The sequence below is a fragment of the Periplaneta americana genome, chromosome 1 (genome assembly GCF_040183065.1).
Source record: "Periplaneta americana isolate PAMFEO1 chromosome 1, P.americana_PAMFEO1_priV1, whole genome shotgun sequence".
Classification (NCBI taxonomy): Eukaryota; Metazoa; Arthropoda; class Insecta; order Blattodea; family Blattidae; genus Periplaneta; species Periplaneta americana.
In genome coordinates, this window is record NC_091117.1 from 20,659,047 (window position 1) to 20,682,349 (window position 23,303).

The window sequence follows — 23,303 nt, forward strand, 5'->3', positions numbered from 1 at the left end:
AACACGCCACACTAGAGCGCTCTACTGGATGCAATAGAGAACCTCAGATATTCTATCAGGTCCTGATTCTATTACCTTTCGTAACGAAGTAATGACGAAACTATGACGTAGTTGTGTAACAGTTATACTGTTATACACGACGTATGTAGTGATTATTAGTAAGGAATTTACACACGTATAAACGAGCTACTCATTGTATAAATATAATATATATACTATATAGGGTTTTTATTAGTAAGACCATATGTATTTTGCTTACATTGAATGAGGGCCTAAATTATTTTTTGTATGCTAGTAATAAAATTATTTCAGTTAATAGATATTCCATCAGTGTAGCTAGGCATAACAGTGAGTAATAAAATATCCAAAGTAAATATTTAGACCACCTGCTCTTAGGTACAGTATATGTATCTTTCGTGTTTTTCACATTCGTTGATATGTAATAGTTCCAGATATGGTCAACTGAGACCTTTCTGGAATCCTGCTAAGCTTGACAGAGTTAAAATCCAATTCTAAGATGAAACACCTTCAATGTACAGGATGGGCCATATGTTACCCGTATACTTATTGATCTAACGAGTCTTTGTGAGCTCTGTCATTGTTCCTGCAGAGTTGACTATGCCTCCAGGTCATCTGCGACATTTTGCATTACGTCGCTGGTGTGAAAATAGCTGTCACAGCTGCTCGCATAATTCGGCATTACTTTCGTAGCAATTTGCAGCCACCATCTCTTTGATTTATCTCCACAGGCTGTTGTTTGGTGTGGTGAAATCAGGGCTTCGTGGAGGCCATGGTAATGATGGTGGTAATGTTGGATATGATGTCTAGTCCACCTTCTTGGGAAGTTGTTGATTAGGAAGTCACGAACAGTTAGTGTGAAATGGATTGGCATGCCTTGGTGTTGAGTCCATAACCATTTTCAGATAGGTTGTTCAGTTAACAGGCCCTTCAAAACAACATGCCCACTCATATAATTTGCAGCGACACCTGTCCACAACATAACACTTAGTTGATTATGTTCCAACTCCATTGTTAAGTACGGTATGCATTTTCCTTTGCCCAGAAAACGAAAAGTGCTTTTACACATACTCATCTGTAAAGATGACATTTCCTCAACATAAAACTATAGGAAACTGTTGAAGCAATAAGGAACATACAGTAGAACCTCTATTATCTGTGGTAATGAAGGGGGTAGAGTGAACGGTTAATCGAAAAAATCGGATAATCCATATCATAAAAGGTTTTCATAAATTAAATGCATAATAGAGTTTCGTAACTGCCTCCGTGGTTTTTTGTTTCAGTAAGCTAGGTAATGGATCAGAAGTTAACTAATTTGAGTCTGATTTTCAATTATGGGTTTTTAATGGCCAATGAAAACTCCTTATAATGGCTGTCTGTGAAAAGACAGGAATAGTAGAGGTCTCATGTTGTAGATTTACATACTTTATACACTTTACATTGGTTTTCATTAAATTGCGCACAGTTGTAATTCTTATCTCGTATTTTGATGCGAGATGAACCGTAGTTTCTCTTTTTCCAAACCACTCAGTTACTTGCACTTCTTTCTGTAGCACAACATGTTTACTACTTTTGACACCTGTTGAAGACATTTTGCATAAAAGTTACTCGTAGATGGTACGACCACTCAAAGAGTAGACCACTGTGCAAGGGTAAAAACAATATCCCATAAAAAGATCGTACTAATATGATGTACAGTAGGCTACTTCATATTTTTTGCAACAAATATAAAAAAGAACAATAGAGAGAAAGACAGTCGGATAATGCACCAGTCGGTTAATAGGGTGACGGAAAATCGGGGTTCTACTATACTTTACTACTTTCATATCTGTATCACTAAGTTCGTTGACGAAAACCGGTCAAATTAGCTTCACCAGCAAGTCTTTCGTGTGGTGACGCAATGTTGGCTGTGGACTCAAAGTCCTGATGCTATCTTTCGTGTCAGTGACATAGTGACCATTTGATAGATTTGGCAACTCCACCACATGAGTTTAGTCTATTGATTTGTCTACCACTTTGAGGATTGTTTCATACTTCTAGAATCATATACTTGTTTCTCCCATGTTACTTTGGTTTTCTTAGAAGTGGCTTTCGAAATCTTGGTTGGAACTGTGTCATTTGTCCGATTATCTGCCGAGTGTGCAGTCTTTTGTGGATCCACACACTTGCTGCTAAGCACTTTATTGTTGTCATAACATGCTAAATGTTACCACATGATGTTCCAAGTATTTATTAGTTACATTAATGCTAATACAGTAGAACCTCTATTATCCGTGGTAATGAAGGGGATGGACTGAACGGTTGACCAAAAAAAATAGGATAATCTGTACCATGAAAGATTTTGTAATTTTATCCATGGTCTTTATTTAACTCGCTAGGTAGTGGATCAGAAGTTCACTGATTTAAGTCTGATTGTCAACTATGGGTTTTTAAGGAGCAAGGAAGCCCTTTTTAATGACTGTCTCTGGAAAGATAAGAATAAAGGAGGTCTCATGTTGTAGATTTACATACTTTTTTACACTTTATCCTTGTTTTTTTTTATTAAATCGCGTAATTGTAACTCCAGTCTCGTATTCTGATGCGAGATGAACCACAGATACTCTTTCTCAAACCATTCAATTATTTCCATTTCTTTCTCGATTCTTAGCACAACATGTTTTCTATTAAGACCTGTGGAAGACATTTTATATACAAGTTATATTATAGAACGGCAATTCGAACAGTAGACAATGCTCTGTAACGATAAACGCTTGTAATAACACTCTGTAGCAAAAACATATGTAGAATCTACTAATATGATGTACAAAACAGTAGGCTACTTCATATAAGTTGTTTATTTCTGAAGAAAAAAAAATAGCGAGAAATAGACAGTTGGATAATCCGCCAATCGGTTAATAGAGTGACGGATAATCGGGGTTCTACTGTATTTATTTATGCAGTTCGTAGGGTTATGGTGACTATGGCCCACTCTGTATAATTATTATTTTTTTTTAAACATGGAATGGTAGTTGAGAATAACATCTAGCAGAGTTAAATTTTAATATGGCTTGGAAATGGTCTGTAAATTTTAATGGGAGTTTTCTCGTTCAAGAATAACATTTTTATACACGCATTGCTTCACTCTCCTCCTGAAGAGGACCATGCTACAGTCGTTGATCCCTTTTAAAAAACCATCACCCATGTCCAGGCCTGAACCCAAGCACCCTGAGTCCAATAACGAGCATGGAAACAGTTCAACCATCAAAGACTATTTCATCATCACTGTTCACACTTCCCCTATCATAATTTCCTAAAAAAATTGCTCTGCAAAACATAATGTTAGATTTGAAATTTATATTGATGTTAAAAAGCTGGATCATTGTAATTTTGCTTTTTCATTATTTCACGTTAGTTCTTGTAATTACTGAAGGTAGTCTAAAGCTTGTTAATTGTGGGAGAGCAAGATACAAGATACTTAAGGTAATAGTAGTAGTAGTGGAGTGGGGGGTGGCATGAACTGTGGGGATGGTGGCAGTGGTGGTGGTGGTGTTGGTGGTGGCAATTGTGGTGTTGGAACAGAGTCTGGTTACAGTAGATGGATTTTGAAGAAATGTAAGTGCGCAAGAAATATGGAATAAAATTTTAAAATAAATAAATGTTAAAATATTGCAGACCAACTTCATTTTAATATTGAAGTTAGCCTGTTTGTGGTTATGGAAGGCTTAAAAAAATGTATATGTGCAATTTCAATTAGCGTCTTATATTTGCAAACAAAACATTTAAATCTTTCTTCGATTTTGTTTTTCATTTAGTTTGTGATACAGACTTGAACAAAATCATAGTATTATAATAAAGATTGTTCTTATTTTATTTACTAGACTACCAAGTGCATGGTCGTTGGTAGTTTCATATTTCTGATTATAAGACTGGAAACTCTTCGTAAATATATTCAAATGTTTTGCTGATTTCGTATCAGACAGAACTGTCTATTAGGTTATTCATGATTTATTGTAGAGTCCACAATTCTTGGAAGCATCAAGAGTGATTGATATTTTCGGGGAAAAGACTATACTTTTTAGCTCTTAAGGAGTTCACTTCCACTACATCAAAATTTATGGTACCATGTGGTACATCCATTTCTGCCTCACGTTCTACAGAAATGTGTTCGCTTTTTCAGCATTCAAAAATATTTTATTTGTAAATAATCCTCACCCCTACGAGACTCGGGTCATGGGATTGAGAGATCCTTCAGTACGTAAGAAGAATTTCTAGGAAATCATTCTTATTGTAAAAGATTTTGTTAGTATTGCCATTGTCTGCTCAAAATGATTGTCATGCATAAGATGTATGAGTGAACTTCTTAACTTAACTAAATTTGACAAGATCCGATATTCCCCAGAAAAACAAGTTAAACCTAGGAATTTCTTACAGAACCCACTTCTTAAATAAGATATAATCAATGAGGTGCAGAATATATTAGTAAAGTGTAAGAAATACCAGTACTCTTAGAAGTATTTTATGTTTTTTATTATGTTGTTTTCAGTTTTCACTTTTAAATTTGTAGTATCGAGTATTAATAATTTGTTAGTTCTTACGTTATTAGTGTTGGTGTTAATAAATGCGTGAAGAAGTTTTCGATGTGAAAACAGGGCCTACCCTCCATTTCTCCTCAAGCCTGAGGAAATGATATTACGCATGTCCAGGCCAAAGTAAGTTGCAGATGGATGTAAAGAAAACACAATGGAGACAACATGGACTAGTTGTCTAGTCCTTTTGCTGCCATCAACTGTTGCAGCAACATGTTAAACTAATATGAGCAGAACAACAAGGGCCAAGAAAATTATCGAAATGATTTTATCATTTGTTAGCATTGCTAATTGATCAGAAAATAAATTTGCCGTCCTGTCCCTTTTGTTCTGTAAATGGATAAGATTCAGTAGCGAAATTGGTTTTATGCTCTTGTGCAGAGATGAAGAGGTGTTCATGCAGTTTGTCTATCACTAGAAGCTGCTGAGAATATTAATGCAGTATGAAAATGTGTCTCGGTGAAACATACAGCTGAGTCTGTATAGGCCAGTTTCTGTCTGATACTTTTCCAATTCACTGTGGGCTAAACCAAGGAGATGCATTATTACCTTTACTTTTTAACTTTGCTCTAGAATATGCCATTAGGAAAGTCCAGGATAACAGAGAGGGTTTGGAATTAAATGGTTTACATCAGCTGCTTAAAAATCTCTCCGCAGTGCACGTGAAGAGAAGGCATTGCTGTTGGTGCTATTCAACAGGAGTAGGCTACGTGCCGGCACCAGGTTTCCCCTTCTCTCTTCATCATCACTCATTTCATACACTACACTTACACATACTCACCCTAGAACACGACATAACACTCCACAGATACACATCATGTACAGCGTGGCCTGCTGAAGTGGTGTGGAAATAGAAAATGGGTCACAGTCCTGCCATCTATCCACAATATTCGGAACCTGAATCACATAAAGTGAAGTGGGTAGTCATTGGATACATACATACATCAGCTGCTTGTTTATGCGGATGATATGAATATGTTTGGAGAAAATCCACAAACTATTAGGGAAAACGCGGGAATTGTACTTGAAGCAAGTAATGAGATAGGTTTGGAAGTAAATTCCAAAAAGACAAAGTATATGATTGTCTCGTGACCAGAACATAGTACGACATGGAGTATATAAAAATTTGAAATTTATCCTTTGAAGAGGTGAGAAAATTCAAATATGTTGGAGCAACAGTAACAAATATAAATGACACTTGGGAGGAAATTAAAGACAGAATAAATATGAGATATGCCTGATATTCGGTTGAGAAGCTTTTATCATCTAGTCTTTAAAAAAAACTGAAAGTTAGAATTTATAAAACAATTACTTAATTATCGGTTCTTATGGTTGTGAAACTTGGACTCTCTCTTTTAGAAAGGAACAGAGGTTAAAATTGTACGAACTTTGCGAAATATGAAACACTAAAAACTAGCGTATTTTATTTGTGCACCCAGTACAATGTGGTGCAGCATTTTGTCTCAAGTGTTACCTGGGCACATTGTATCTTCTGTGCCAAGGCGTCAAATGAGACAGACAGTAAAACCTAGCTTCTATCATACCTTGTGTATTATATTTGGATACTCTGGGTTTGCTAGAGCTAGTACAATTTGTACTTGATGTATTAAGACTATATGCCTTTCACACCTATGACTTCATTCTGTGTTAAATGTGAAATAACATTATTAGGGTCAGGATTCTTATGCGTATTTTTACTGGCCAGTTGAAAGTCATGCAAAAAACGTTTCCATACATGTTTTGAGCGTCTGTGGACTTGGACAGTTGTCTCACAATGGATCAAAGCAAGTCTAAGTAAAAAGACACATTCCAGGTCCAGCCCTCGAAAAAGTCAAACGAAGCCAAAAGGAAATGCATATAATAAATTCCTTCACTCAGTTATATTTTGATGAAAGGAGATTCTTATATTTTCGTTCTCTGACCAGCCTCATGGTCTAGTGGTCAGAGCTTCTGGCTATGGTTCATGAGGTCCCGGGTTCGATTCCTGGTTACAGCACAGGAATTTTTCCTTAAAGGGGATTATTCCTGTGTTCGTCCATGGTCTGGAATTTAGGTTAAGTTTAGATTTAAGACCTCTCCTGGCACCACATTATCATAATCATCCTATCACATCATCGGGGTAATGTAACTCCGCCTTCCAGGTGCCCCAACCTCAGAAGTGGGTTACAACTAAGCCACGGCCAGGAGAGAAGACCAGAAATGTCGAAAGACAACCTGGTGGCATTGGATAAAAAAATATATATATTTTCGTTCTAACGAAATTTTCGTAATACTAACATTTGTACAAATTAAATTATGTAACATTGCACTCATGAAGACATGGACCAGGACTGCTTTTTTTTTTTTTTTCTCTCTAAAAGATTTGTCAAAATGTTCATTGTATAGATATTTCACTGTGTGGAATTTGAAGGAAGATAACTGCAGTAACATGTGGATTGATACTACAGTAGAGCATCATTAATCTGAACTAATTGATATTCAGCCCTGTTTGGAGTATTGATTTGTTCGGATTTTCGAACATGGAGTAAAAACGACACAAAAAATAATTTTAACTACATGCTGTACTACAAAAATGCTAGACATATTTTAAAACGTCTTTGATCTTTTTACTGAGCTTCATTTCTTTGCAGCCAAGTCTCTAACTTGTCATAGACAGGTAAGCTGTCTTACCGTACACTCAGGCATTTTATCCAACCAATTTATAGCCATCTAAAGCTATAATAAAACACAGTGAAATATGTAACACTAACAATAGGGTCTACTAATTTAATTGAACTATGTAGAGCACACTGATTTACTATTTAATATTTAATATGAAATTTGCTCCTTCACTTAACCACAGTGATTTAAGACTGAAAGGAAGTAGATTGGAACAGTTAAGGCAGAGAGACCCCTCCAGCTAAATAAGTATTGTATTTCGTAAGGCCTCATAAAGATGAGTCATATAAACAAAGCCACTGTTTGTGTTTGAATGGTGAAGATTTATTATTTCAACAGTTCTCCCTTCTCACAAGTGACCTGAGTGACCCGAGATTTAATAAACAACGAAACATGAAGAATTCATTTTGCAATGCATGGGACTTGATACAGTAAGTTCTGTATGTTGATGTCTTAAATGAAAGGAAGTATTTCTCTGATAGCTCCTAGCATAACGTGAGTATTTTTATTGTATTATTATTTTTCAAAAGTTATTTTCAGTTTGGACTGATAGGTGTACAAAATAAGCAGTGCAAAACGAAAAGTTGTTGTTGTTTTCTTGTTTTCTAATGCCAGGTGTTTGACAGTAAAGTCATTTGATCTCTTGCACTCCAATATTTTTCAAAGATATTATCATGGCCAGCCACTGAAGCACAGATTTTGAGGTGTTCCGAATCCATTTCTTGATTTGAGTTGCACAATGGGCAGTTAGGGGACTGATATATTCCAATTCTATGCAGGTGTTTGGCCAAACAATCATGGCCTGTTGCCAATCTAAATGGAGCTACAGACGATTTTCGTGGTAAATCGGAAATTAACTGTGGATTATGAATGCAGAGAGTTCCATTTTTTCTCTTGAGATTGTGTTATCAAATTTTGTTTGTCAACAACTGTACTGCCTAAAAATATGGGATTTTGATAAAGGATACAATAAGCTCTTTCTAAAGAACATACCCCCAAGACTCATCTTAAATAGTCTTTCCAAGCGGAAGGGATTAGATAGATAGATAGATAGATAGATAGATAGATAGATAGATAGATAGATAGATAGATAGATAGATAGATAGATAGATAGATAGATAGATAGATAGATAGATAGATAGATAGATAGATAGATAGATAGATAGATAGATAGATAGATAGATAGATAGATAGATAGATAGATAGATAGATAGATAGATAGATAGATAGATAGATAGATAGATAGATAGATAGATAGATAGATAGATAGATAGATAGATAGATAGATAGATAGATAGATAGATAGATAGATAGATAGATAGATAGATAGATAGATAGATAGATAGATAGATAGATAGATAGATAGATAGATAGATAGATAGATAGATAGATAGATAGATAGATAGATAGATAGATAGATAGATAGATAGATAGATAGATAGATAGATAGATAGATAGATAGATAGATAGATAGATAGATAGATAGATAGATAGATAGATAGATAGATAGATAGATAGATAGATAGATAGATAGATAGATAGATAGATAGATAGATAGATAGATAGATAGATAGATAGATAGATAGATAGATAGATAGATAGATAGATAGATAGATAGATAGATAGATAGATAGATAGATAGATAGATAGATAGATAGATAGATAGATAGATAGATAGATAGATAGATAGATAGATAGATAGATAGATAGATAGATAGATAGATAGATAGATAGATAGATAGATAGATAGATAGATAGATAGATAGATAGATAGATAGATAGATAGATAGATAGATAGATAGATAGATAGATAGATAGATAGATAGATAGATAGATAGATAGATAGATAGATAGATAGATAGATAGATAGATAGATAGATAGATAGATAGATAGATAGATAGATAGATAGATAGATAGATAGATAGATAGATAGATAGATAGATAGATAGATAGATAGATAGATAGATAGATAGATAGACAGACAGACAGACAGACAGACAGACAGATTTATTCGTTCCATAATATTCTTAAATTTACTTTATAGCATAGAATAAAGAACATGTCCAATTCTTACGTTTAACAATAAAATGCAATACATATAAAATGCAAGTATGAAATATGTACAGAATTAATACCTTAATAACGATAATATTTTATACAATGTAATATGTTTACCATTTAATAGTATTATAATATTTACACAGTACTGTGAAATGTCAAGAATTCATCTACAGAATAGAAAGTGTGAGATATTAAGTAATTTTTTAGTTTTACCTTAAATAATGCAGGGTTTTGGCTATGATTCTTAATGTCTTCAGGAAGACTATTGAACATTTTTATCGCCATGTAACATACTCCCCTTTGAAAGCATGATAAATTTGATGATGGCGTATGAAAATCATTCCTTCTGCGGGTATTTATACTAATTATGGCTGAGTTAGTTGGAAAATATTCATTATTACATAAGAGGAAATTTATTGTAGAGTATATGTATTGATTTGTTAAGGTTAGAATCTCTAATTTTTTTAAAAATAATCTACATGATTCTCTAGCCTTTGCTCCAACTATTATTCCAATGGCTCTTTTTCGTAATAGGAATATATTTTTACTATCTGCAGAATTTCCCCAAAATATTATTCCGTAGGACGTAATGGAATGAAAATAGGCATTATTGTCTTTAAGATACTGCTGTTTAGAAATTGTTGTAACGACCTAATTGCGAAGCATGCTGAGCTAAGTTTGGGGTTATTTCTTTGATATGATTTTTCCAATTTATTGTATTATTAATATGCAAGTGTGTAGTGGCGTGACTTAGGATTGAACTAGGCAACACTGGGAGGCGGAACATGCAAGTGATTGGCAAATGTCTATCATAGCTCCACTTCACCAGCTATTGAATATGCCGTCTAGTATAGGTGGAGGGAGCTATGCTAAAAATAAGAATGTCGCTACTATAAACATTTGCGTGTAACTATCTGCCCTTACCTGACACATATATAGAAATGTGGTTTTACTTTTAAAGAACAAGAAAGAGCTTCCTACCTCAAATTAGATTTTTTTTCGCATAAGATGAGGTATATCCGATTTTCCTGTCACATTTTAATTGTCATATTCTATGTACAGTACTTACTTACCGGACATGTATATTTGTGCTTGACTTGTTTCTGTTTGTGATTTTCCCAGGATGCACCGGGTGTTTCAACGCGCCTGAGTTACGCACAAGTTGCACAGCATCATAAAGAAAAAGTGGAACGACTGAATCGTGAAAAGCAGATAACAGACCAGCAAGAAAAAGAAAAGGAGAAAGAACGCAAGAAGGAAGCTGGCTCAACGCGGGTTGTTCAACAGCACGGTGATGTTAGAGGCAAGTTCTTAAATACTGTGAAACGTCTGTTATACAGGGTGTCCACATGAAACTTCTCTGAGTTCAAATTCTAATTTTAAGGAAACTGTTAATTAGTCCTACAGATTTTTGCAACTTGTGGTGTCATGTACTGTAAAACAACTCAAAAAGTTTTGTATTTTCTGTTATATTATTTTGTTGCAGGTGTTGAATATTTAGCAAAGCTGACAACAGCACAAGAGGAAGCTCATTGCGTGGTGTGGTACTCTGAAACAAAATCACTGATTACTGTCCAAAGAAATTTCAGACGAACGTACCCTAAATTTATTTATTTATTTAACCTGGTAGAGAAGGCGGCCGGGTAGCTCAGTTGGTAGAGCAGCTGGCTACGGCCTGGAAGGTTCGGGGTTCGATCCCAGGTGGTGACAGGATTTTTTCTCGTTGCCAAACTTTCAGAACGGCCCCGAGGTTCATTCAGCCTCCTATAAAATTGAGTACCGGGTCCTTCCCGGGGGTAAAAGGCGGTCAGAGCGTGGTGCCGACCACACCACCTCATTCTAATGCCGAGGTCATGGAAAGCATGGTGCTCTACCTCCATGCCCCCCAAGTGCCTTCATGGCATGTTATGGGGATACCTTTACCTTTACCTTTTACCTGGTAGAGATAAGGCCATCAGGCCTTCTCTTCCCCTCTACCGGGAGATTACAACTACAATATTAAGAATGCAATTACAATTAATATTAAATTTACAGATACAATAAAAATCAAAGTACTAAAAGATTAACGATTAATAAAAGCTAGACAGTTTATTGTAAAAGTTAAGAAGAGAGAAGCATTTCTTTTATTGGTTAAGTACAAATTAAACCTACTCTACGCAGTAACAAAATGCTTAATAAGCTTGCTTTTGAACGCTACTAAATTCCGACAGTCTCTGATGTCACTGGGTAGGGTATTCCACAAGCGCGAGACAGAGATTGTGTATGATGATGAATACGATAATGTCTTTGTGTTGGTATGGCTAGTATGCGGCTATTTTGCGTGCGTGTGAAGAGATTATGATATGATGACAGGTAACTGAAACGGGAGGCAAGGTAGGTAGGTGTAGAAGTGTGAAGGACTTGGAAAAGGAGAACAAGAGAATGAAAATTTCTACGTTTGTTAAGCCGTAGCCAGTTTAGAGTTTGGAAGGATGGGGTAATGTGAGAGGCACCAGACTTAAAGACAATTAAGGTGTGGTTTGAGAAGTTCCTAGCCGTCTAGTATAGGTGGAGGGTGTTAACTGACAGTCCAACTCGGGCAAGAAACGGTGAATGAGATCAGGGAGGCCTTTGCTAGAAGCCCGACAAAGTCAATTTGTAGAGCATCACAAGAGCTGAACATTCCACACTCAACAGTCCATAAGGTGCTGCGTAAAATACTGCCTGTGTCTCACGTCCTGAACCGAGAGTTCCCTAGTGCTTATAACCACGCCTCTTAGGTCTGCTCGGAACGTCACGGGAGGTGCAACGTGGCGGCACGGCAGCATATTACATGTTCTGAAAACATTATCCTACGCCATCGCAGGGATCTTTACTGGTTATAATACTGGATACTCTAATCGTGGTAACCACTATCACTATTATCTCTGATGGCAATTTCCTAAAGTGTAAGTACACACTAGGCCACTCTTCGTTCAGTCTGGACAACTGCTGAATTACCATAGAGCAGCATTTCTCAAAGTATGTTCTGGGGTTCCGAGAGCCTTATATGATATTACTTGGTTATTTAACGACATTGTATCAACTACTAGGTTATTTTGCATCGATGGTATTGATGAAAGCGAAATGGTATTTGGCGAGATGAAGTCGGGGATTCGCCAAAGATTACCTGACATTCGCCTTACGGTTGGGGAAAACCTCGGGGGGGGGGGGGGGGAACCCAACCAGGTAACCAGCCCAAGCGGGACTCGGACCCGCACCCGAGTGCAACTCTGGATCGATAGGCAAACGCCTTAGCCGACTGGTCTGCTCCGGTGGCTATTTTATACTTAGTGGATATTATAAAAATATATAAATGTTACGGAAATATGAATCAATAATAACATGAAACCACCGATAATAATAATAATAATAATAATAATAATAATAATAATAATAATCCAAGAATATGCGTAATAATAATATGTTTAATGAACATCTAAAACGGGAAATGCCCATAATATTTATCACTTTCATCACTGGATTCTCTGTGCATCTGTTCACTAAAACAAAATATCGAAAAGACAAAATGCAGAAGTACAATAGAAATGAGACTAAAACTTTCCACCATAAAACCAGATTGCAGGCTTAAAAAGCAAATACATTCGTCCCACTGAACAGAATTATTGAGATACTAGCTTTCACTTGTCTGTTAATTATTAAACACTAATAAAATATTACAAGGATTCCGCAGTTACACTTTAGATTAAAAGGGGTTTTATGGTGGAAAACGTTTGAGAAACACTGCCATTGAGGAAAGAGTTTACGGATGTGTACACGTGACAACCGTAATCGCGATTAGGTCTATAATGTCTTGTAGAGACTGTAGTCTACAACTGGTATTAGTGTTTAGTTACAGGAATTGATGGGGACATAATCTGTTTCGTGAGGGGACAGCCTATACATTTGCTTGTCAATGGCTGATCTAGCACCATAGCTGACGAAAGGAATCCTGAAAAGGCCGATGTGTTGAACGTAGGGTAGTAGGCACATGCGGTACGCAGCTCCTTCTACCCTGTCCCTCTGCGTCTCTCCCCGCAAAGAAACAGCTCAGGAAGTGAGGCACAGGCAGTACTTCGTTTGTATACCTATAAAGTGGAAATCGTTCAGGCACCTACAAATTGATTTTGTTTCCTCAGACGTGCGTTTTTGCCCGAGCTAGACTGTCGGTTAGCATTCCCCATGGCTACGAACTTATCAAACCATACCTTAATTGTCTTTATGTCTGATGCCTCCCATTCAGGGTACGTTCATCTGAAATTCCTTTTGACCATAATCGGTGATTTTGTTTCAGAGTACCACACCACACACTAAGCTCTCTCTTCTGCTGTTGTCATCTTTGCTAATTATTCAACACCTGCAACAGAATCAATCAATCTTCTTAATGTATCCAGCTGTTTGCTGACAACATAAAGTCCACTGTAGTCTATTCAGTTGTTGTTCTTCACGAGATATGAGGGGTATTTTGATCGGTGTTCATTATAGATGCCTGTTGCTAGTAGCCGGAGTTGGGGTGTAGTCAATATATACTGCAGGGTACTGATGATCTTAATTTACTTCTTTTGTTGTTTATGGATGGACAGTATAGAAGAATGTGTTCCAGTTGTATTTTCTATTCTATTCTATTCTGCAACAGAAGAATAGAATAGAAAATACAAAACTTTTTGTGTTGCTTTACATGACGCCGCAAATCTCTAGGACTAATAGTTTCCTTAAAATTTGAATTTGAAATCAGAGAGGTTTCATGTGGACACCATGTATGTTTTGCTCTTGAGTGTTTTTCCACACTCCACTCTCTCCTCCCTCTCCCTCCTCCCCTCTTCAGGTCCTGGCAGAATTCCTATACTTTCTGTGTTAATTTATTTCGGATGGAAGATGATGAAACCGCCATGGTGGTTTAGGGGCTAGAGTGCTGGACTTGGGTTTTCTCCCTGTGGCACCCCATCAAATCTCCATCATCTCATCTTGGGTGTAGTATCTGCCGGTAAATTGGTCTACACCAGCGTTTCTCAAACTATGGTCCGCGGACCACCTGTGGTCCTCGAGTTCTGCCCTTGTGGTCCTTCAAAAAAGACAGAAGAAAAATTAAAATTCAAACGAATTGTGTGTCGCACTATAGCAGAAAATTTCAGAGTTAGGAAATGGCACATGGCAATCGCCTTTCACTTTTTCTCCCAGTACTAATATTTTATGAAATTTCTTACCCTACCCGTCTACCCACCTCCCACTCTACTCAGCAACAAAAGAGGGATTTAAAGCACTATGAACGTGGTGTTTCTCGCCATCTTTTCCTGCGTATCTGGCACCGAGCCTGTAACCCCGCCAGGGACTACCCGAATTCATAAGAGGATCAAAGTACCGACACTCGGTCTGCAGATTGAAATGGTCACATACTGTATGTCATACACCAATAATAGAAATGTCCCAAATTGCATCTTTACTTGTTGAAAATCAGTCATGTTTCTGTATTAATTTTTTTTGTTTTTCCAGATGACGATAAGAAATTTTAGACTCTGCCTATTTTAAAATCCGACAGGTTTACTTTGTACACTTGCGTGTTTCGTTTCTAAGTGCCGTTTCAATTTCGCGGGTTTCATACACTCTTTTAAAAGCACTTCTTAACAAACAATGCACTCACTCTCATTGCCACACCAAGTAAATCCAAGTTCCAAATAACTCTTGTCATATTTACCAAAGTATTTTTTCTTTGAATAGCTACCACTAGAACTAGATATTTCTTTAATGGCACTATAATTAATATCTTTCTTCACACACAGCTTCCGAACTATTAGCACTGCATAAATGAAACGTATCATCATGTTACTGTTTTACAAAAAAAAATCCAGGTCGAAGGCAGTTTTCCATTATTTATAATGTACATTATTTAACAGAGACATGGACAACTACTGCATGTACCACATAAGGATTTCAAACGACTAACTGCTAACAGGCAAGGGAGGAATCAACACTGCACAGAATTTGTTATAAGTTACTTGTGATTGGCTACAAAAAATATAATTACAAAAGTATTGTAATTAATTAATTCTACTTTAAAACATAAATAAGCTGTTATTGAAATATGCTACAAAAATGATATATTTGCTTTTGGAGGGAGCAAGAGTAAGGTGGTCCGCAGAACTGTTCTAACTCAAAAAAGTGGTCTCCACTTCAAAAAAGTTTGAGAAACGCTGGTCTACACAGTTGGCTTCATATGGGTGAATGACAAACAGTCAAGTGTCCATCATTAGTTAAAAAAAAAAAAAACAAACAAAAAGATGATGGTGGCAAATGGTTCAAGAATGTGAGGTTTCAGAATTCCTGATAGGTGTTGGATGCATTGGTGTTGGCCGAGAATTAATGGGATTGTGTTAACTGCATTGTGTCTTTACTACTGATTTTGTTTGTAAATAAAATAAAACCATTTTAATTCTCTGTGACGTATTTAAAACCATTGTGAAATATTCTCCCAAGCTTGCACAAAAGTTACCTGAAAATAAAAGAAAAAAATTGTACTGACTTTGCGAAATATAAAACACTAAGAACTGGTATATTTTATTGGCAGACCCAGTACAATGTGGTGCAGCATTTTGTCTCTAGTGTTACCTGGGCACATTGTATCTTCTGTGCCAAGGCGTCAAATGAGACAGACAGTAAAACCTAGCTTCTGTCATACCTTGTGTATTATGTTTCAATACTCGTATGGTTTGTAGAGCTAGTACATATATTTTTGATATATTAAGAATAACTCCCTTTTTATATTTTATGACTTCATGCTGTGTTAAATGTGATTAGTTTAAGTGTTTCAGTAATAAGAATAACAAAATTATGAAAGAGGTACTTTTTGGTATAAGGTTTGGGTATTTGCACTGTGTCGTAGGTGTGAACACATCCAGCATTTTGGAGCTGCTTATTGACTCCATTGTTAGGGAAAGGGTGATGTCTTTTGGTCCAATCCTGAAGAGTACAGCAAAACCTGATTTTGTGTAACCTCAAATCAACATAAACTTACATTTAATGTAAGAAATTACAGGTCCCGAAAAGATATCCATGAGAACAATGTATGTGTTTCACGTTGTTTGAATCTGAAGGCAGTTTGGCCTGTGGTCAGAGCCTTGGTTTTTTAATAGGTGCGAAAAATATTCTTTAGTTGTGGTTAGTGATGTGTACACGTTTAGTGTTGAATATAGTTAATTCGACAGGTAATGGAGAAAAAATGGGAGTATAAGGGTACAGTACATCAGTTATTCATAGATTTCAAAAAGGCATATGACTCGGTTAAGAGGGAAGTATTATATGATATTCTTATTGAATTTGGTATTCCCAAGAAACTAGTTCGATTAATTAAAATGTGTCTCAGTGAAACCTACAGCAGAGTCCGTATAGGTCAGTTTCTATCTGATGCTTTTCCAATTCACTGTGGGCTAAAGCAGGGAGATGCATTATCACCTTTACTTTTTAACTTCGCTTTAGAATATGCCATTAGGAAAGTTCAGGATAACAGGCAGGGTTTGGAATTGAATGGGTTACATCAGCTTCTTGTCTATGCGGATGACGTGAATATGTTAGGAGAAAATCCACAAACGATTAGGGAAAACACGGGAATTTTACTTGAAGCAAGTAAAGCGATCGGTTTGGAAGTAAATCCCAAAAAGACAAAGTATATGATTATGTCTCATGACCAGAATATTGTACGAAATGGAAATATAAAAATTGGAGATTTAGCCTTCGAAGGGGTGGAAAAATTCAAATATCTTGGAGCAACAGTAACAAATATAAATGACACTCGGGAGGAAATTAAACACAGAATAAATATGGGAAATGCCTGTTATTATTCGGTTGAGAAGCTTTTATCATCTAGTCTGCTGTCCAAAAATCTGAAAGTTAGAATTTATAAAACAGTTATATTACCGGTTGTTCTTTATGGTTGTGAAACTTGGACTCTCACTCTGAGAGAGGAACATAGGTTAAGGGTGTTTGAGAATAAGGTTCTTAGGAAAATATTTGGGGCTAAGAGGGATGAAGTTACAGGAGAATGGAGAAAGTTACACAACGCAGAACTGCACGCATTGTATTCTTCACCTGACATAATTAGGAACATTAAATCCAGACGTTTGAGATGGGCAGGGCATGTAGCACGTATGGGCGAATCCAGAAATGCATATAGAGTGTTAAGATGGGAGACTGGAGGGAAAAAGACCTTTGGGGAGGCCGAGACGTAGATGGGAGGATAATATTAAAATGGATTTGAGGGAGGTGGGATATGATGATAGAGACTGGATTAATCTTGCACAGGATAGGGACCGATGGCGGGCTTATGTGAGGGCGGCAATGAACCTTCGGGTTCCTTAAAAGCCATTTGTAAGTAAGTATTTTTTTCAATGAAAGCCCAGTATATTGAGAAATTGTTTTGTTTGTTAATAGAACCACCTCAGCGTGAATTCCGAGAGGGTCCAGTGCGGTACAACATGGGACGGGGTGGACCCCGCCCAGTGTATGATCGTGATCGTGCAGAGAGGGGTGGATTGAGGCGAAGAGAAGGTCCTGACAGAGTGCCTCGGTTCCGCGAGTATCTTCGCCCACGCTCGCCCAAGTAACGGAGCCGGACAGACATAGCAGTGGAACTTCAAAACATTTATCCGTAGCCCAACCGGCATGAACGGCCACATCATGTGGGTAAACTTCACAATGACACCAGTTGATCTTGTCGGAGATGTCGCCCACGTATCCACAGGGTTAACCAAACCTAGATTGCTTCTCAGCAATCGCCGGAACATGACACTGGCAGGATCTTGACGTTTTCTCCAGACCAACGAAATGGATAGATCAGTCATATGGCAACTTGAGGATGGGACACGGAGAAGAGGATTTTCGTCGATCCGCTCATTCTTGTCAGTTGCACATCCAGATCTTTGATATTGTGATAATGAAGAGTGTATAGCCATCAGTTTTCAAATATCTTTCAGAGAAAGGGACAGCGTGTGTCGACATTTGTTTTCATTTTGTGTCGCTTTTGAATTTGAGAGCGACGAGAGCAGCAGTTCGTAGTGCGTAGGTGTTAGACGGCAGATAACGTTGCACAGTAGGTCTAACCTAGTGAGACACAGACTCTTGACAAAGCCCAAAGCTGGCACCAAGTGCCTCCAGAACTGATTAACAGTGCTCTTTTATGTTGCAGCTGTGAACACAAGACAGACTTTTATATAACATATATGCATAACTAGAGTACATATTATCTAAACATACGTCTATATAGCAGATGGTGTGATGACATAGATGGTTCTCTTAAGATTGTCTTTTTTAAGCTGCCTGAATCATGTATCACACACAACTGAATTGCAGATTCGAAGATTTTTTTATTTTATCCATATAATCTTGGCCATACCTGAAGAAAGCACTTATGGTTTATTGCATTGTTAACCGTGTATCTCTGATTGCAATTGGAGTTTTTTTTTCTCAGTTGATTAATTTTACTACAAAAAAAATTATGGTTAATATGAAGTGTGATACAGTGTGTGGAGGCATCGGCCTCTTTGAGGGTTGGCATTTGCAAGCTATTTGGGGGGTGGGAGGGAAGGGTGGAGGAGATCATACACATCTGTATAAAAAAAAAATTGTTTGTGTGAGAGAGTGCGTGTTTGTGTGTGTGCAGTAACTGTGATAGCCCTTATTCTGGATTCAAAAAAAAAAAAATGATACTATCGGTGTAATATATCAGGGATAGTGTGCATATGTGAATTTCTTAAGTACTCTTAATCACCATAACGATGTATAGGCTTGTTGGAAAGTTTTCAAGATTATTAGCCTACGTATTCTTTTTGCCCTTTTACTGTTGCGAAGTAATAAGGTATTGTCGATATTTTAAACTAACCCTCAACATGAACCACTTATCATAGCCCCAGCTCCCTCTGTTGATTATTTCTCTTTGTAACGTTGTTTCTTTCTGGCATAAACTCCTAACTGCAGTGCCACTATGCTTAACCTATTGTTAAAAGCCCGTACGAGTGCCCTAAGATGTAGATCGGATAGAGACGGCTCAGTTTCTCTGTTGTCGATGGCCTGCAATGAGGAATAATGTTGCTCCTTGATTTGAAAGACTGATATAGGAACGCCGGGCCAGGAGCCCTGCCCTCCTCTCCAGGTAAAAGGAGCAGAAACTGATTGATGAACATAACGAGGTGTGGTGCTTGTAGAGTTGATGCAGCGGGGTAACACGTGGTTACAAGTTGACAGTTGTTAATGTGTGAGTGACGGAGCGAGAGTTGTGATCATATATTGTGTGTGTGTTTTGGCAACAAGATTCCCCCCCTTCATTGTACAGAATTAACTAACAAATTTATTTTTGACAAATATGTATAGATTACAGGTTAGATAGCTACCTAAGCATATAATGTATTGCCCTATACCCTTGTTGGGATTAAAGAGAGTGGAACAAATTGTACTGCAGAGTGAAGATAGACGGCACTGGGATGCCTTCGACGGTGTTGGGATGTGGGCAACATGCAGTGTAGTGCTTTGTATCTGGGTAACTTGTAATAGTGAGCCACATCGCATAGCTTCCTTGCAAGTGTCTACACATGGAAGAACACAAAGCCCATACCACGCTCAGCATGCACTTGTCAACTAGTACAATTGGGTTCTAATTCTGTTAACAAAAGCATTAATGTGTGCAAGCTATTTCAATTTCTTGTGTGGTTTTGTGATATATTGGAAGTTACCTGAAATTTTTTTTATTTCCTGTATTTGAGCGATGACACACAGGGTTTGATATATTTTTTTTTTTGTGTCTGTGTAGGTCTTGCTGATTTTTGCTCCGAGCCTGAGTTGCCACGCAGCTGATAAGAGTTCCTAATGTACCATCGATATATTTTCTACTTTGATCAGCTGTTTTGACATGAGAGGCTTGTCATCTGTCATTGGTTGTATGTTAGGAAATGCTGGCAAAGTTACAGCCCGTGTTTTGATATGAATTGGTTATCGAGTGTCAAAATTACTAGCACCGTACTCTCTTGATCTGCCTGCCGTTGAATGGCTACTGGATTTTGAAATATTCGTGTACTGCCAATAGCACCGAATTTTTGAGCATGAACTGGAAGCATTGTTGTTGAACACTATCGGTCCTGGTTATACACCAACATTTTAAAAAGCTAGCAATAAGAATGGCACTTGGAATCTATGACTATATATACATACGTATATATTGATCCAGGAAATTGGGTCTGGTTTTAGTCAGTTGTTGTAGTACTGAACTGAATAGAAACTTTCAGACAACTTTCAATATAGCACAGTTTTTTTTTTTAAGTGTGATACTTAAACTTTATTAATTCATGCACGTATTGTAGATAATTAGGGTTGCTTATGAGTTCGTTGCAGGGGCTCTTTGCCAGGGCTTGATTGGTGGGATGTGTTAAGGGCCGGAAGGGGAGTGTTACATAGATTTGACGGCTGCTTTCGGTTTTCCCTGGTTTCCTTACTGTGGGCAAGTTCGACATGTCCCAGCTTAAACAAGAGGCCTTTTCAAGTTCAAGTTTTGTTACATGGTCCATTACTGATCAATTTAAGGAGTTTTGGCTGGATCTCCATTACTAGTAGCTACATTACATCCAGATAGAAATGAATACAGACTTGCCGTTTCACGCTCGGAGTCTTTTACTGCTGGCAAGATTTGTGATGAAGGTTGCAGCACTCTTTTCGATACGAGTTGTACAGATCGGTCGATGCGGCAAATGGGATTATCCTTGGTATCTGAAATTGGTTTTAGTTACAATGAAATGTGCTTCCATTAGAGTAGTAGCTTCCAACATTGACTACAGCTCTGAAAGTATCGACCATCATCTTTGGAATGTGAATGAAATAAAATTAGTCATCATAGTGAAGTTCTGCGACGCACCTTGTTACTCATACCCAATCAAGTTGCACATTTGGGTGCATAGGTAAGCGACCATCCTGTGCTCCACAATTGTACGCCATCGGATTATGTGAACATTATAGTTAAAAGGTCTTAAAATCATGTAACCTATAGCCAGCGCAGTGTTAATATTCAGTTGATCTAAATACTGACTGTGTGAAAACCTTTGCTGCAAAATTAATGTGTTTTGGTTTTTACGTGCGAGTGACAGTAATGGAATTATGTGTAAAAAAAAATGTATAACAAAATACTACAACTGTGACTTGATTCAAACCTCTCAATTGTGTTTCTCAATTTTCCCTCGCAGGGGGAGGGGGGGAAATGAGCAAGCAGCCTACGCTTCCTGCAAAGGCCACAGTCTCGCCGTCCTGCAGGGGGTGAGGCACAGACAGGCACACCACATGGATTATTTATAATATTTAATCTTATTTTTACATAATAACCAGAGGTATGTGCAGCATGAGAGGCTTGTGTTTTTGTTCAGCAAAATGGTAAACATGCTTCATTAAAAAAATGGAAAAAAAAAAAATCTCCCCTTATAATTTTTGTCAGGTGCTGATAATGTTGCCCGTCAGTGTCTAATATATTGCCAATGTTGTACAGAGGAATAGGCCTTAATTGAAAATATTACAAGGAAAATGGAAATGTTCTCTTTGGTTGTTCTTTTTTTCTGTTAAATTTGGTTGGAAATAAAAAAAACTTTGCATGTGGTTTCCATATGTGCTCACGTCCTTTCCTTTGACTTTGAAAGTCCCTGTGCAACTGGTGGAAGAATGAGAAACAGAGGCTGTATTACGAGGCGTGTTCTTAAAGTAAGTTCCAAAAGGGTGTAGAAAGTAAACGGGAAAATATTTACAAACCATTTTTGTAGCATTGTATTCCCCACACTTCAATTACTTCTCACCATAATCTCCACCATTATTGAGGCATTTATCGAGTCTTGGCACAAGTCTTTCTATCCCCTCATTGTAGAATTTGCCCGCCTGCAATGCGAACCACTCCGCAACATTTGTGGAAAATTCAAGGAAAGCGAAGAAATTGTGAACCTCCTGTCCTCATGAATTTTTTCATCGACAGCACGTACCAAATCGTCATTGATCAAAGATGGCCGACCGGTATGCTGCTCTTCATGCACAGAGATGCGGCCCTCGTTGAACTTTCTAACCCATCTCCTGACCATTCCATCACTAATGGCATCATCACCATACACCTCACAAAGTTGATGATGAATGTCAGCTGGTTTGATGTTTCTCGCATTCAAGAAACGGATAACAGAGCGCATCTCACAGTCGGCGGGGTGCTCGATCACTTTAAACATTTCAACTGATCACAACTAACCACACACACGGACTGAAGCTCTGAAACTGCATGCACAGCTTGCCTGAGGACTGAAGAAGAAAACACGAATGCACAAAACAACGATTGCAGCGATGCGACAGCTATAATTGAAAGTGGAACTTACTTTAAGAACACGCCTCGTATTTAATTGCAGGAAGTTGATGGAAAGGACTCTTTTAAGAAGTGTGAGTATGATGATTTCTTTTCCACCATTGGCTAGCAACCGTCCTCGCAATTGTTGATCATCATCTGTAATATTATAGGATTTATTAGATAAGTTCATTAGTGGTAAATCATGAGGCATTTTTTGGTACACTGATTTGTAAGATTTGGGCCTTTTGTGCCACCATAAATTGCTTCTAGTCAAAGACTTGAAAGTGAAAAATTTATTAACAAGTCAAGATGAAAAAAAAAATAATTATTAGGCTATGTTAAAATAAGGAACCCACGTCGTATTTCCACATTTATTTAATTCAATATTGATATTGCACTGGGTATTTTGTTTGCAGAGGTTTGGTGAATGAAATTGTAATCCCTGTAGTTCCATAATTTGTTAAATATAATGGATCAACCTGTTGATATGTTTAAAGTTACTCTAGTTGGTGGATAGTCTTCGTGTCTAATGCATTTCTTCTTTCAGTTAAAAGAATTAACCTCGATTAAATTTGGACCATACACATTACAGAACCAAATTATTAAGTAATTGTGTACTTGTATTACAGAATACACAACTATAAAA

At 37.3% G+C, this 23,303-nt stretch overlaps 1 protein-coding gene across 5 annotated transcripts in view; it reads left to right on the plus strand.

The window, feature by feature from the left end:
- The window catches only part of Larp4B (La-related protein 4B), a 330,307-nt gene extending 308,362 nt beyond the window's left edge, over window positions 1–21,945 (plus strand). For all 5 annotated transcript variants that reach the window (XM_069844065.1, XM_069844246.1, XM_069844414.1 and 2 more), the window contains 2 exons: window positions 10,426–10,606; window positions 17,743–21,945. In XM_069844065.1, coding sequence (XP_069700166.1) covers window positions 10,426–10,606; window positions 17,743–17,915 — 354 coding nt within the window. In that variant the 3' untranslated portion in view covers window positions 17,916–21,945. The remainder of the gene's footprint in view (window positions 1–10,425; window positions 10,607–17,742) is intronic.
- Window positions 21,946–23,303: the final 1,358 nt, after the last annotated feature.